Raw genomic sequence first — 15,392 nt, 5'->3', positions numbered from 1 at the left:
ATAAAACAACACCACTGTCGAGCAGTAGACGTCAGCAGCTCCAAAAGTCATAAAACTTTGAGGAACAATCACGTCCCAGCAGGTACACCACTTTCTGGGGTCCTCTGGGAACATTTCTGTCGTCGTTTGCACTTCTTTCACACAGCGTGCTTCTGTGTTGTCAAACCCAAAACCGATTAAGACCTTTTCTTACTTCGCCTGTGTTTTGTCTATGTGCATGTGTTTTATGTGCTTATATGTAGGTCAACGTGGTTTCGGAGTGAGCTGTTGTAAGTGCAACATGCAATCCATTTTGTAGACTTTCAAGCCACAGATTCGTGGCTTTGCACTTGGACAAAAATTGTTTGTGTGTAGAATGAAGAAGCAGAGCGAGAGAAAGAAGTTTAGATCCTTTCTTTACCTCTACACGACTTAGCAAGCTACCGACACCTTAAAGTCAGTGTTGCATTGTCCATTTAAGAAATATATATAAATTAAGATGAAACAACGTCACACACAAAAGACATTATTGTTGCTACTACAAACAGCAACAGTGGTAGTTTTGTGGTGTATTACTGTAGTGCATGACTATGAATACTGTGGCACTGTTAATGGGGGAACCTTTTGGCCTTTTATGCTGCAGTCATCAGCTATGAAAGCAACGAGAGATAGGGTACAACATGCAGCAATGGACATAGGCCCAATTAGTAATAACTGAAGAGGTCACTGCAGAATTTACAAAAGAAATAAAATATCTACTTAGTACATTTAAAACATTCTTAATTAGATAAGCTACAAAAACATACTTTAATTTGGTTAATAATCATCACTGACTGAGTTTACATGGTCTTTAGTATCCCGGTTTTGATTGGGTTTTTGAAGTATCCCGTTTTTGTGTTTGTCCATGTAAACACCATATCCCGAATTCAGAAACCAGGTTATGCCCATTTCCTGGTTTCAAGAAACCCGGTTTTGCCACCTGGAGTACTCCGATAGAAGCCGGGATACTGGAGCATGTATACACTGTATCCCGGTCTCCGACATCTGCCCACTATCTGCACAGGCACGAGTGACGCCAGTGACGCACCAGATATACAATCAACATGGCGGCAATGAGAACTTCTCACTTTTGGAGCAACGAAGAGACTGAATTTTGCCTTAAAATAATGAAAGAACTCAACATAACTACGTGTTTAGATGGCAGAAAACACAGAAATGCCGACATATTCAAGTCTGTTGCGGAAAAGCTACGTGACGCTGGTTTTCCACCTCGCACTGTTGAACAAGTTAGGTCGCGTTGGAAAACAAAAGACGTAAAAGACGTAACACACGCATGCGCAGATAGGATGCAGTGATCAGAAAACGGGTTTCTGGTATTTATCATGTATACAGCGATATGAATAACCCGGTTTCTCTGTGTTCCATGTAAACACCATATCCCGGATATGCTCAAAGCCGGGATAAGCCTCAAAACCAGGATACTAAAGACCATGTAAACTCAGTCAATGTTAATGATATACAGGCAGAAGACTGGTAACCAGTATAGTGCCACACACAATGTTGGTATAAATTACACAGACACACATACAGGATCTCATGTTTCTATCTTTGAAAAGACATCCACTGACATAATGCATTCCCTAGCCCCTTACCCTAACCCTAGCTATCTCAGAAAAGTGCCTGACCCGAAACCCTAACAATCACCTATTTGTAACTTTTACAAAAAGGTGTTTTAACCCACAAGAGTTTGTGTGGCCCAGAAAAATGACCTCACAAAGACAACACGGCCCCACAACGTGAGTAATCCGCAAGAGTCTGGTCTCCACAACTCATTAAAAACGAGAACACACACACACACACACACACGTACAGAGCCTTTGAAAGACCAATTATATAAAACCACTTTGGTGGTGAAGCTAAAGCTCTGGGGCATCCGAGGAGTTCAGGGGGCAAACTATGTTTCCATCACAACATGATATTAAAACTGGTTCATGACATTTACGGCAGTGTTTCATTCCTGCAGGTTTTCCTCCGTCTTTATCTCGATTCACTTACAAAACACGGGATCTAATAGAAAAAGGCAATAGACGGACGCACAAATAATAATTTATAACCGTGACCATCAACAACAGGGATGAAATAAGAGAATAGTGTCGGGTCTACTCTTGTCTCATCGTACGTCCATGCTTGTATCACAAGCAGAGTACGCTTTAACTAAAATAATAATAATGAGATAATGAGTGAGGGCGTTTATACTCTTGGGTGTTGACCTTTGACCTGATGTACATGCACAGTAGATGCAGTAATTGCCTTACAAACGAAGCGTCAGGGCGCTCACCCATAATGTGGTATAAATTAATTCATGGTGCACTGACCTGTCTCCACGCTTACTGCAATATTATATGATGAGTCTTTATTCCCGGAACACACAAGTTATTAAACTTGGAGAGTATGGAGAAAAACTTTGGTAAATGTGACAGAAGGACGGAACTGGAACTGGACCATATACTGTAGCTATGTATACACAGTTTACATATCTTAAACAATTCTTTCTACATATTCTTCATATACTTATCCTTCTGTATAGACTGATCAGGCATAACATTATGACCACCATCCTAATATTGTGTAGGTCTCCCTTGTGCCTTCAAAACAGTTGTGACTCATCAGAGAATGGACATGGGCCTTCTGAGGGTGTCCTGTGGTGTCTGGCAACATGATGTCGTTAGTGGGGGCCTTTGAGGGGAGGGGCCTCTGTGGCTCATCCCACAGATACTTGATCAATTTGGGATCTAGTGAATTTGGAGGCCAGGTCAACACCTTGTGCTGTTCTTTGTGTCCTTTTTAGTTGTTCCTAAAGTGTTTTCTGTGTACCTGTGTCAGGCTGCATCCTGCTGGGGATGGCTGCTGAACATCAAGGAGTGTCATTGCTATGGGGTGGGGGTGCCTGGTCTGGTCTAGGTGGGTGCTACAGGTCTTAGTAACATCCACACAAATGCCTGAGTTTTGAGAATAATGTCAGGGCAGAGAGCAAGAAATAAATAACTTAATACATGGTTGTTGTTTTGTTTTTTTTGAGTGAGTAAAAAAGTCCTCACAGCTTGTTCCAAAATATGTATCATCCCCCGAAGTCATGACTCACAGAGAACAACTAGCTGTTCATGGTTCTGATACAGCACTAGGTAGAGATCCATTAAGATACAGCAGCTGTTACAATAGTCAACTATGCTCCAAATGATGACGTGTTTATCTGCATACAGAGCGCAAAACTGAGATGGGATCTCAAGTGCTGGCTTGGGGCACTTGTGGAGACGCATTTTAATGCCACGTGTGAGCACAGGTACTTTAAGCTGGACAGTTGCGATTGGAACGTCCAGGTTGGATGCTAATGCAAGATCTGATCGTGAGCCGGCATCTAAAACAGCAAGACCTTGAAACTGAAGCAACTAAATAGAACTAAGCCTTCATCAATATTATTATTTACGCCTTTGATTTTATTGTGTTACACCAAGGAAAAGGCCAATTTCTGCTGACACTATTGCATCAACCTGCATTTACACAGTGAAGTCCAGTCCGCATCTAAAGCTCTGCTCTAAATGAACAACTCTGAGTCTGCCAGTGCAACCACAGTCTCTGCCGCAGGCTACGAGGCCCAGCTGGGGGTTAGTTTGCTCAAGGGCACCTTGAACTGATGCGGTTCGGGGTGCCAAACTGTGCCACTGCCGCCTCAACCCGCTGACCCCCTAAAGCCATTTTCATGCATGCATGCGCAGGCTTAAACTGCTGGCAGCACGAGCGTGGAAGCAGCGTTTAATCTCCGTGCACCACCGATACAACAATTATCCGGAGGATCAATGGTCAGAAAACAAATAAGACACGGAGAACAAAGAGGAAACAAAAAGTAGGAACGTGAGGGAAGAAAATGTAGACGAGTGTGGAAGTAAGAGAGGAGACGGGTCCCTGCGCTCTCTGCCATGCATAGATATTATTCATTGAGAAGATATGAATACACCCTCAAGTGCAATGCTTTGAGCCACCTGAGAGTAAACACACACAAACATGCACATGCACACAGGGCTGTTATGTACAAGTACAAATAATGCACGAGCAGATACACACCGAGAAAAAATATCCCCGCCGCAAGAAAACACCGCTCAAACACGCACGTACATAAAAATCCGACGTGCTTGTGCCCGCAGACGAACACAATAAGCAACACATTCAACCACTTGAGTGCACACAAACACACACACATATATATATATATATATATATATATACAGAAAGAGAGGGGAAGAAAGCAGGGAGTGGAGGAGGAGCAGAGCTGAAGAGAATTTGCCATGGAAGAGAAGAGCCCGTGAGAGTTATGTGAGGATTACCGGGAAGCGTTAGGGGAAATTGAGGAGCTGGAGGAGAAGAGGACTGATTACTGGATAGGGAAGAGGGGAAAAGGGAGGAAGGAGAAAAGAGGTCGACTGAAGAGATGCTTCAAATGGGCAAAGGAAATAATGCGTGAGGGTTAAGACAGGGGAGAAGATGGTTAATGGAAGAGAAAGGCAAAATGAAAAGATGGACAGATGAAGGGTGAGGAAACAGAAGACGTTAAGGAGCAGAGTTCGTTCATCTGTACGTCCCAAAATGGACAGAATAAAGGAGTGGGAGGAAGTGATGGGCAGAGGAGGAGCGGTAGACACAGATAACACACAGCGCACAATGAAAGTGACAGCTTTGCTCCGAGCCTGACTCTGGCTCACTGTTGTTTCATTATAATCTCATAACTGTCAAATCCTCGAGCGAAGGGGGTGAGGGACGGGGTGAGAGGGAGGCAGAGAGAGGGGGAGGGAGAGAGAGAGAGGGTGAGATACTTTCATAGCCAGAAAAACAGTGGGAGAAACTGGAGATCGACAGAGCTGAATGCCCAGTGGGAGAGGCAGATGGAGAGTGACACGCACACATACACAGATATGTACACAAACCAAAATGTTGCTTGACTGTTCACCTATTCATTCACTCACTCTTAATTAAACTCTACTTAATTCACTCTCTCACTCTCTCATTCACTCCATCACTCACTTTGCGTCTATTTTTTTTTTCAATCACTGATTCATCTTTTTCCTCGCTAGCTCATCAACTCATTCTCTCACTCACCTGACTGCTCACTTATTCATTTGTGGGGTTAGTTTCTCTATCATTCCCTCAATCTCTCACTCACTCATTCACCCACTCACTCACTCATAATCAGACTTCTTCAGCCATTCACCGTCTCACCTATTTGTCACTCATCCGCTCATTTGACCGCTGCTTTCTCTTTCTCTGCTTTCTCTCGCTGGAGTCAATTTCTCTTTCATTCACTCATTCATTGTGTGACTTTTTGTTTACAGATTCATTCTGTCACCGTCATTAGTTTACTCCCTCAGACTCAGGCTTCTTCAACCGTTCACCATCTCACTCATTCACTCACTTATTTGTCACTCATCCACTCATTTGGCTGCTGCTTTCTCTTTATAACTAGCTAGAGTCAATTTCTCTTTCATTCACCCATTCATTCTCTTACTCATTCACTCGCTCAGTCACACACTCACTTGTTCACTCACTCATTTACAGGGTCAGTGTTTCTGTCATTCGCTCATTCATTATGCTACTCACTGACTCTCACTCACTCACTCGTTCCCATTTTCACTCACTAGTTTACTCACTCAGACTCAGGCTTCTTCAACCATTCACCATCTCACTCATTCACTCTGCCACTTACTCACCCACTCACTTATTTGTCACTAATCCGCTCATCTGACTGCTGCTTTCTCTTTATAACTCGCTGGAGTCAGTTTCCCTTTCATTCACTCATTCATTATGTGACTTTTCACTTACAAATTCATTCTGTCACTGCCTGAGTCCAGTCATTGATTCTCTTTTTCGCTCACTCTCTCATCTCTCACCTAGTCATCCAGTCACCAGCACACTCACTCACTTAGTCATCTCTTTCTGATCATTCAACTCTTTCTTTGGCTGACTTGATTCTCGCTCGTTCACGCAGCTCTTCCCTCACTCGCTCATCCAGCGCGACAGTGAAGCGTCGTCTCCCAGCGAAGCTCGTGTAAAAGCAGCGTAAATAAATAGGGTAGCAGGTCACACACACTCCCCAGCCGTCACTCCTCTACCCAGGTCTTCAAAGCAGCAGCACTGCACTCATTTCTTTTGTCTTCGGCTTATTTGCTCTGTACTGTACGGCTTTGATCACTGCCGCCAAAGCAGAAGACGACGCCTTCACTTTAAAGAAAGTCACACAAATAAACAGATTTCTTTTTAAAAGCGAATTAGGATAAAACCGGCTTTTAATTCAAGAGAGTCGCAACCTCAAAAACAACTTGGGATGTTAGCAATATGATAATTAATCCTTTTAACAGGAGCAGAAGCCCTTACATGACGGATGTTCAAAATGAGAAGGTGACGAGAAGATGAGAAGGTGAATCACTGGTGATACAACTTACTCTGTGACAGGATTTATCTGTCAGTCACAGTTATGCCTTGCGTTTCTCTCCTTTTCTTTAATTGTATTAAATTGGTATATTAACTTGGACTGCACTTAACCCAGGTCCTGTCCATCAAACAGTGCTGTTAGAACATCGATCCCCGCTCATGGTGACACAGCTCCTATTCTAGCAGGAACGCAATTACTTAAACAACACATGTTTTAAACCAGCTGCTGGAAACAGTATAGTACATCTTAAAACGAACCGAGAAAGCCCACTAATTATCATCAGCTACCTCGCATTGATTGAAATGCTTCCAAATAGGTTTTCTCCTTCTCACGGTTTCTCCCCCTCTGGGATATTTACTGTCACATTGTCTCGCGGGAAAATTCACACTAAGCGTCGCACATGTGTCATCCTTTTTCTCAAACGCTTCTCACCTCATCCTCTCTTTGAAGCTTCGCTAAGCCGCCGCTGAGCACGGGGCCTCTTTAAATCACATGCTTTCGCGTTAATCTGACTTGAACAGCGGCTCTGTCACTTAACACGTGCACACGCAGCTTCCACCGTAGTGAACAGGGGTCGTACAGACCGGTTGACTAGTCGGCTTGTCGGCTTTATTGTGGAGCTGGTCGGCCCTTGAATCAACTTAAAGATTAGTCCGAGGTCTCCATTTACCCTAGATCCTTGATATGAGTCATTTGGGTGGCTGTTGCTAAGTACATAAGGCCAGTTAGTGGACTCACCAGACACACTGCAGACTCAGACTCATCTTCAGTCAGTAATAAGTTAAATATTGCAATAAACAAGTGGTTAAACACACTGGTATTCGTTATGTGGGTGATATATTTTATGCAATTTGGTTGTTTTTGTTCATATAGCTTATTTTCAGTAGCTATACATATTTGTACTTCTACTTTTAGCATATTTTCTCAAGTGACTCAAGTGAACTGGATCACTTTAGTGAGTGACTCAGACTAACCCGGGTCCATAAAATGAACCGAGTTTACCTCCACTAGTACTACGGCCGCATTCCAGAAAGCTGGGATATCGGATTTATCCCACTTGGAGCACACTAGATGCCACCTCAAAGCGTTCCAGGAGAACGAAGTTGAACATAAACATGGCCGATAAGATAATATTTGTTTTTTTTTCTGAAGTTACTGCTGAAAGCTAACGGTAGACGCTCAACAAACCTCCTCTCTTTTTGTCAGACTCATTCGTTGTTTTTTTGTCAACGTTAGGCTACACGTCATCTAAAGACTTTATGCAGAGAGATTATAGCGACATATCCTCACGCAAAAGTCATGTTGTGTGATATGATGATATCTCAAAAAACAGATAAATGCATCTTATAGTGTAGTAAATTACGTTTTAATATTCACGGTGTGTTTTCTGGAACACAGCATAATTCACTGCTGTACCGTGAAGCATCATGTCCACTAATCACTGATCACGTGACAATGACAACATGGCCGCCGCCTTAGAGAAGACAGGTGAGGATCCCAGTAGGTCGTTGAAGCAAACTAGCAGCAACTGTGTGGAAATACTTGTCGAAAGACGAAGCCCATACTACTGTTACACGTTAGTCCTGAAATACAACAAATATACTACTGCAATGCATCTGAAAAGGCATCCACTCACGCTAGCAGAGAAACGGAGCAAATCCTCTCAACAGCAGTCAATTAACAACTTCGATAACAGAAAGAGGGAGGCTGCACATCAACCGTTTGATGGTGAATCTCATTGTCAAATACATTTCACAGTGGCTTCGGAGAAATTCTGCATTTTAATTTTTACCCTGGCTGCACTATCCCATCTAACAACACGCCGTGAAGTACTATATAAATGCTATTGATGGCGATGATTTATCCAGCTCTTTATCCATTAATTTCAGCTCTGTTGTGTTCTATTAGTTGACATTGTTGCCGTGTTTTTTTGTTTGTCCTTGATGTCAGTGAATGCACCATGCTAGAGAAGGAAGTTATGGTAGAGCTGAGAGTTTGCAGAGCGAGAGCCTCATATTAGTTGGCCTTTCTACTTTCTACTGTGTTTATATTAGTGACATCATCAGCGACTAGTCAACGTCAACAATAGTCGACTTTAAAAAATTTGAAGTCGTGCAACCCCTAGTAGCAAACCTTATTTTCTTGCTTTATCGAGCACAGCCTGCATGCACGTCGACCTCAATGTGTTTCAGAAGTTGAAATTGTTTTAAAAATCGAACTCATTCTCTCATGAGCAAAAAAACTTAGCAACCAAGCAGCGATGCACAAACTCAACCAAGTGTCATTCAGCCTTATCACCCCCTTTCTCACTCCCACACAATCCTGTAGTGTTGGAGTTTTTATCTTCACAGTATTCGTTACACTGAATAGAGCTACAGGGGAATCTAAACTGTCTGCACACACACACACACACACACACACAGTCACACACTCCCTCCCATTGCTCTCTCACATTTTTCCCCTCCGTGGTCTCTTACCCGTGACGGTGATCAGCATGGGAGCCACCAGCGGCCTGTTGTTATCCAGTTTTCGACTCAGCCTGATCTCTCCGCTGGTGTGATTCAGGAGCAGCAGGTGGAGATCATTCCCCCGGTCGATGGTGTAGTACAGCCTGTCTGACACATCGGGATCGTGGGCGGGTACCCTCCCAATCACCCCGCTGGGGAAACTGTTGGACCGGTTGGACACAAAGTTGTTGAAAATGATTTGGAAGTCCTGTAGAGTTGGCCGGTTGTCGTTCTGGTCCACCAGGCGGATCCGGATGGTGGCGCGGCTCACTAGAGGTGCTGATGTGGCCTGGACTACAATGACGTACTCGTTGCGGGCCTCGTAGTCGAGATCGATGAGCGAAGTGAGCTCTCCCGAGAAGATGTCCATCTGAAAGATCTCAGGGATGTTTCCCTCTACAATCTGGTACATGATCTGAGCATTGGCTCCCTCATCTGGGTCGGTGGCTGTGATCTGGGCCACCACGGAGCCCACAGCGCTGTTTTCCTTCACTAAAACCTCAAAGTCATCAGCAGGGAAGACAGGTGCATTATCGTTCACATCTAGGACTGTCACCTGAATGTGGACAGGGGTTCGCTGAGGGGGAACGCCTCGATCCACAGCATAGGCGGTGAGCTCGTAGAACGGCACACTCTCACGGTCCAAACGGCGAACAGTTCGGACGATGCCGGATGTGGGTTCAATGGTGAAATCGCCATCTCCGTCCTCACCGTTTTGGAAGGTGTACTGAACGCGGCCGTTGGCGTGTGCATCACGGTCAGTAGCTGAGATCTGAAGGACGCTGGTGAAGGGAGGGGCGTCTTCGCTCACCGTCCCCTGATATCTGGGGCTGAGGAACTGAGGTGCGTTGTCGTTCACATCATTCACATTCACCTCAACATATGTTGTGTCTGATTTCTGTGGTATGCCGTTGTCTTTAGCGGTTATAGCCAAAGTGTAGGTCATCTGGTCCTCATAGTCAAGCTCTGCCTGGAGCGTTATAGCCCCTGTGGCTGGGTCAATGCGAAATTGAGGGATGTTGTCTTCAAGGAAGTACGTGATTCGAGCATTTTCACCGACGTCGTCATCGGTGGCACTGATCACAACTACGGTGCTCCCAGGTGGCCGGTCTTCATTCACGCTAACGGAGTAGTGGGCGCTCTGGAACACAGGCCGATGTGTGTTGGCGTCAGTGATGTTGATGTGCACCTGACAGGTGTCGTGGAGGGTGCGGTCCGACGCAGTGACCGTTAGAACGTAACGCCGCTCCTGTTTGTAGTCCAGAGGTAGAGCCAGGGAGAGAAGTCCCGCCCCTCCTGCTGTGCTGATGGCAAATCGGTTTCTGGTGTTTCCTCCTGTGATCTGATAGGTCACCGCACTGTTGACATCACGGTCCACGGCTGTGACAGTCACTACACTGGTGCCAACTACTGCGTCCTCATTCAGCCGAGAGTAGTACTCCTTTTGGAGGAACTCCGGGCGGTTGTCATTAACGTCCATCACTGTAATAGTAACACTTGCTGTAGCAGAAAGGGGCGGCATGCCGTAATCCCTGGCCTCCACACCAAAGAAGTAGTGCTCGACAGATTCTCTGTCCAGAATGGACCTGACAGTGACCCAGCCTGTCGCAGAATTGATAATGAAAGGTGTGTCAGAGCTGGTGCCAGTTAACCTGTACTCCAGCCGGGCGTTATCACCAGAGTCTGTATCGATGGCCTGGATGTGGAGGATGGAGCTACCAACTGGGGCGCTCTCAAGCACAGACGCCTGGAACGGCGTGGAGACAAAGATAGGCGGGTTGTCATTGACGTCTGTCACTTGAACACTGACAATTCCCGTGTTGTTGGAGAGAGGTGGGCGCCCATTGTCCTGCGCACGAACACGCAGCGTGTACTCCCGCTCTGACTCGTAGTCCAGTGGAGCCACCACCTGGATCTCACCGGTGACGCTGTCAATGGAAAACTGTCCTCGGCTGTTACCGCTGATGATGTTATAGTGGACAGCAGCATTACTGTCTTTGTCTCGGTCTGTAGCACTCACACGGAGGATCTCAGAGTGAGGCCGCACATCCTCCTTCACTCCCACCACGTAGCGCTTTTCACTGAACTGCGGCACGTTGTCATTTTCGTCCAGCACGGTGATGAAAACTTTGACAGTGGCAGAGCGAGGCCCCGGATCCTTCCCCTGGTCGCTGGCCTCCACCTGCAGCGTGTAGTGTTCATTAGTCTCCCGGTCCACCGATCCACGGGTTGTAATGAGGCCAGAGCGTGGGTCAATCTCGAAGGCCACTCGTGCTATTGCGGCGGTGTCACCGACAAACCGGTAACGAATATTGGCATTGGAGGGGGAGTCTGAATCTGTTGCTCTCAGCTGCAGGATGGGATAGCCTTCCTCTACGTTCTCTCTAATCGTCTCCCTGTACTCGGCCTGCTCGAATATAGGAGAGTGATCATTCCGGTCTGCAACGGTAATGGCCACCATTGTAGTGCCAGAGAGGCGAGGGGAACCGTGATCGGTCGCTGTGATCCGGAAGTAATGCAGATCCATGTGTTCTCTGTCAAGGATCTGAGTGGTGCTGATGAGGCCTGTGTCTGGGTGGATGTGGAAGTAGTCAGTCGACCGACTGTTCATCAGAGGGGCCATGGAGTAGCTCAACCTGCCCGCGTCTCCTGCGTCTGTGTCGGAGGCGGACATGATGATGACTGAGGTGCCGGGGGGCTGGTTCTCGGCTACTTGTACTTGGTAGTTATACATTGAGAACTGGGGCTGCTTGTGGGCTGCACGTCTGGAGCGAGGCCAAGGCACCGAAATCTTCCTCTCCCTTTCTCCCTGTGAGGTATCATCATCTGCTACTATTATCAGCCGTTCCAGGCTCCTCTCTTCCCTTGAACTGTGCCTTTGGTCCTCCTCCCCCTCCGCTTCCCTCTCATCCCCCTCTCCTCCCTCGTGGCTTTCATCCTGGCTCTCTCTCTTCTCTCTTTTGCTATCTGGCTGCGTGATGCTGCTGCTGCTACCCCTATCCTGACCCTTCCCTCCCTCTGACTCTCTCTCCTCAGCGTGGCTTGCCTTTGTTATTCCCTTTTCCATCACCTCCTCCTCTCCCTCTTCTGGTTCTCTCCCTCCCATCGGGCGCGCCTCTCTCTCTCCCTCCCCCACCTGCAATTTTCCTCCCCAAACAGCGGCGGACCCCTCCAAGCCCTCTCCCTCCCTCTCTGCCTCCCTCTCCCCTTCTCCCTCGGCCCCCATCTGCTGCCTATCCGCGTGTCTGACACCTTCGGGCTCCGATGGCACTCGCTTACCAGATTTTAATTGCATACGCGCACGGTCCGATCGCTCGGTGGCTGAACAGTCAGGGGACATGCCTTCATCGCAGCCCGGGTGGACTGCCTCTTTCTGCGCGCCCTCCCACAAATCCTCCTGTCGTGTCTGACCACGCCACGGCGAATTTTCCATCTCAGCGTCATGGCTGTATCCATTTACCTCCTCGCTCCCCACTTCCTCCACCTCCTCCTCCTCCTCCTCCTCCTCATCGTTGTTGTTGTTATTACTGTTCGTGTTGAATCTGCTCCACAGAAACACGCGTTCCTCGGCATTCAGGGGAGCTGTCCGCCGTGCTGAAATCTCAGAGTGGGAGTAAAGCGAGTCGCCGTGCCACGTGGTCAGGTTAACGCGCGAGAAAGACGACAGGTGTTTTACTTTCGTGCGATCGGGCTCGGCTGTTGCTGCGGAGTGAGTCGCGTCTGGCGCTGCACCGGGAGGTTTAACGGGAAACTTTGCAGGCGAGAAAAAGCCTGAGTCACCGGCAGACGCTGCCTCCGAAGTTGCGTTCACTTCTTCGGGAGATAGACGGAGCGGCGCGGATAGTTTTCCACTTTCTGCGCCACAGCCTGTTTGTGTCTGAGTGGGCGTATCGACCGTTTGGCCAGAATATTTTAGCGCGGCGTCAAGAATAGCGCTTTTATCGCGCAGACGCTTTCGGCCGGGCGTCTCTGCGTGGGGTTTAAATTGGATGAGGAGGGGATTCCTCGCAGCTATGTCTCCCTCGGGGACCATAAAGCCGGTGAAACATCCATCCCCCAATTCTTTTCTGTCCAAACAGCCAAAGCAACCGCCGGGATCCTCCCTGCTCTCTCCCCGGGCTGGCCTGCTCTGCCCCCTGGTTGCTGGTACTGATTTCCCCAGCTGAGGCTCATTATCAGTACTACATAAGAGCGTCAGAATCGGAAAAGCCAAATCATTATCCGGGTAATTAGATAAATTAATGTGTTTGTTGCCGTGAATCAGCCCTCCTCCTCTTCCATGCTTTCCCTCCCTACTCCCAGCCCCCTCCATTCTCTGACATACGATCCTGGCATAGTGAGATCTTTCATCAGGTAGAGGGGGTACCCAGCAACTCGGGTTCGCCCTCTCACCGTGGTTAATTACAGCCAGTGCCCCACATCTGCACGCGTCTCCCCCCTCCTCATTTCCTCTATTCCTCGCCCTCCTCTCCTCCTCTCTATTCATAATGCACCCAGTCAACCAGCTATCATCACCCCCCTCTCCGCCGCTACCGGGATCGATAACATTGTGCCTGCCCAAATGAGAACAATTACCGGCCCTCCTGTCCACCCTGGCTGAGCCCCCGCCGTCAGCATCCCAAACCGCCTCCTCCTCCTTCTTCTTCTTGTTGCTGTTCATGTAAACCGGTTGCTTCTGAGTTGTGTCAGTGCAGTCGGCCTGGGGGGAACTACAAGTTGAAAAACTAACAATATAATCCACTTTAGATGCTTGGATGCAGTTTGAATTGTTGGGGGAAACCGGGTGGAATTTGAAGGTGTAGTTTGAAATAACAGCGCGTGGTGAAATACATCCAGAAAGAGAATGAATGCGCAGAGAGGAGCCGGTTGGAAAGGGGCCAGGTGAGGGGTCGTTGGCCGGGGAGAGGGCTTGCTTGTCGGGTCTTGGCCAGTGGACACATCCGGGCGTGTGGGAGCACCGTTCAGCAAGGAGCCTCCTCACCTCACGAGCCCTCTCCCACACCTCTCCCCCTCGCCTCCCTCCACTTCCGGGTGCCCTGGACAGGCCAGATGCGTGCACAAAGGCTCTGGCGGCACCACGTTCGGCGAGGTGTGGCCTCGACGCCGGCCACCCTTGCGCGCACGCTCTAGTCCTTTGTACTGCTCTTTTTTTGCCGTTTTGAACCGGCGAGGAGGTGAAAGCAGGTGAAGCGGGAGGTGAAACAACGCCCTTGCTTCCCATCCTCCCTCTATCCACTCCCTCTCCTGAGCCGACGCCATGGGAGTTCCACCTGCTCCTAATGCCGGGGTGGAGATGATGATGAGGAGGTGGTGGTGGTGGTGGTGGAGCCGGAGGGCCGCCTGCACTCTTCCAAAACGTCCCGACTCCTTTCAGCCTCGCTTTCCGTGTCCACCTCGCCCCATCCAGTTGATATCCTCCCAGCGTCCCTCCAGCGCGCCGCACTCCAGAGCATCCTCCCTCGGTCCGTATCCGCTTTACGGTCCACCTGCTTGGGCGTAGATTCCAGCTGCCCCTCGGCGACTCCCCTGCTTCCTCTCGCTGCTGCTGCTGCCGCTGCTGCTGTTGCTGCTGCTGGCTCACTTTACCGGCGTCTCGGTAGCAGAGGCCCGGGTTCCATGTGTTGGAAACCCCTCCTGTATTCACCGTCCCCGGGGTGAGGGCGAACAAAGGGCCGAGGAGAAGCAGGTGGAGTGCCAGAGACGAGAGCAGGAGCGGGGTGAAGCCCGGTAGCGGTGCAGCCATTTAGTCTCTTCCTTTCTCTGTATCTCCCCTCCTTTCACCCTCTTCCACCTCTGCCTATTCTCTCTCGTTCTCTCTCTCGAGTGCGCCTTCCCTTCTTCCCCGTTACTTCTCTCTCTCTCTCTGTCTCTCTCTCTCTCTCTCGCTCTCTCCCTCGTTCCGGCTAGGTGGCCAGTTCCAGGACCGCCAGCACCGCCCGACACCTTCCCCCAGGCTCCCCCGTGTCTCTCTCGGCCTGGAGAGTTGGCATCTACCCGCTGTGGTCCGTGGAGCTGGGCGTCTGAGCGTTAGGAGCGGCGCGGCAGCAGCATCTCTCCTCCCGTTCATTCACATCCAACATGGCTCACACACTCACGCCGACTGGCTGGCTGGCTTACACACACTATCCTCCCCAGCGTGTGTGTGTTAGCGTCTGTATGTGTGTGCGCGCTCCAATAGCAGCGGCGGCACAGCCCGGTGGTAGACTCCTATCCATCCATCCACACACACAATCACGCTCTCCTCCTTTTTTTTTTTCTCCACCCCTCCCCCTATTGCTTGCATCTATCCGCCTCTCTCTCTCTCTCTCTCTCCCTCTCTTTTCCTATCTCATAATGGTTGGCTCCGGTGCGCAGGGCTGTTACACAGCACCCGCGGCGGACGCCATATCCACACAACTGGAACGGGAGGGAGGAATAGTCGTGCACAA

General features: G+C 48.8%; 1 protein-coding gene across 1 annotated transcript in view; it reads right to left on the bottom strand.

Annotated features, from left to right (window-relative positions):
- celsr3 (cadherin, EGF LAG seven-pass G-type receptor 3) overlaps positions 1-14,707 on the bottom strand; it is a gene marked incomplete at its 5' end in the record, with an annotated part of 123,547 nt that extends 108,840 nt beyond the window's left edge. Inside the window, one exon of the mRNA XM_084553707.1 lies at positions 8,935-14,707. Coding sequence (XP_084409833.1) covers positions 8,935-14,707 — 5,773 coding nt within the window. The remainder of the gene's footprint in view (positions 1-8,934) is intronic.
- Positions 14,708-15,392: the final 685 nt, after the last annotated feature.

Source organism: Chelon labrosus, assembly GCF_963514085.1.
Source record: "Chelon labrosus genome assembly, chromosome: 10".
Classification (NCBI taxonomy): Eukaryota; Metazoa; Chordata; class Actinopteri; order Mugiliformes; family Mugilidae; genus Chelon; species Chelon labrosus.
Note: the sequence above shows the minus strand (reverse complement) of the source record. Positions and strands in the feature narration are given on the sequence as shown.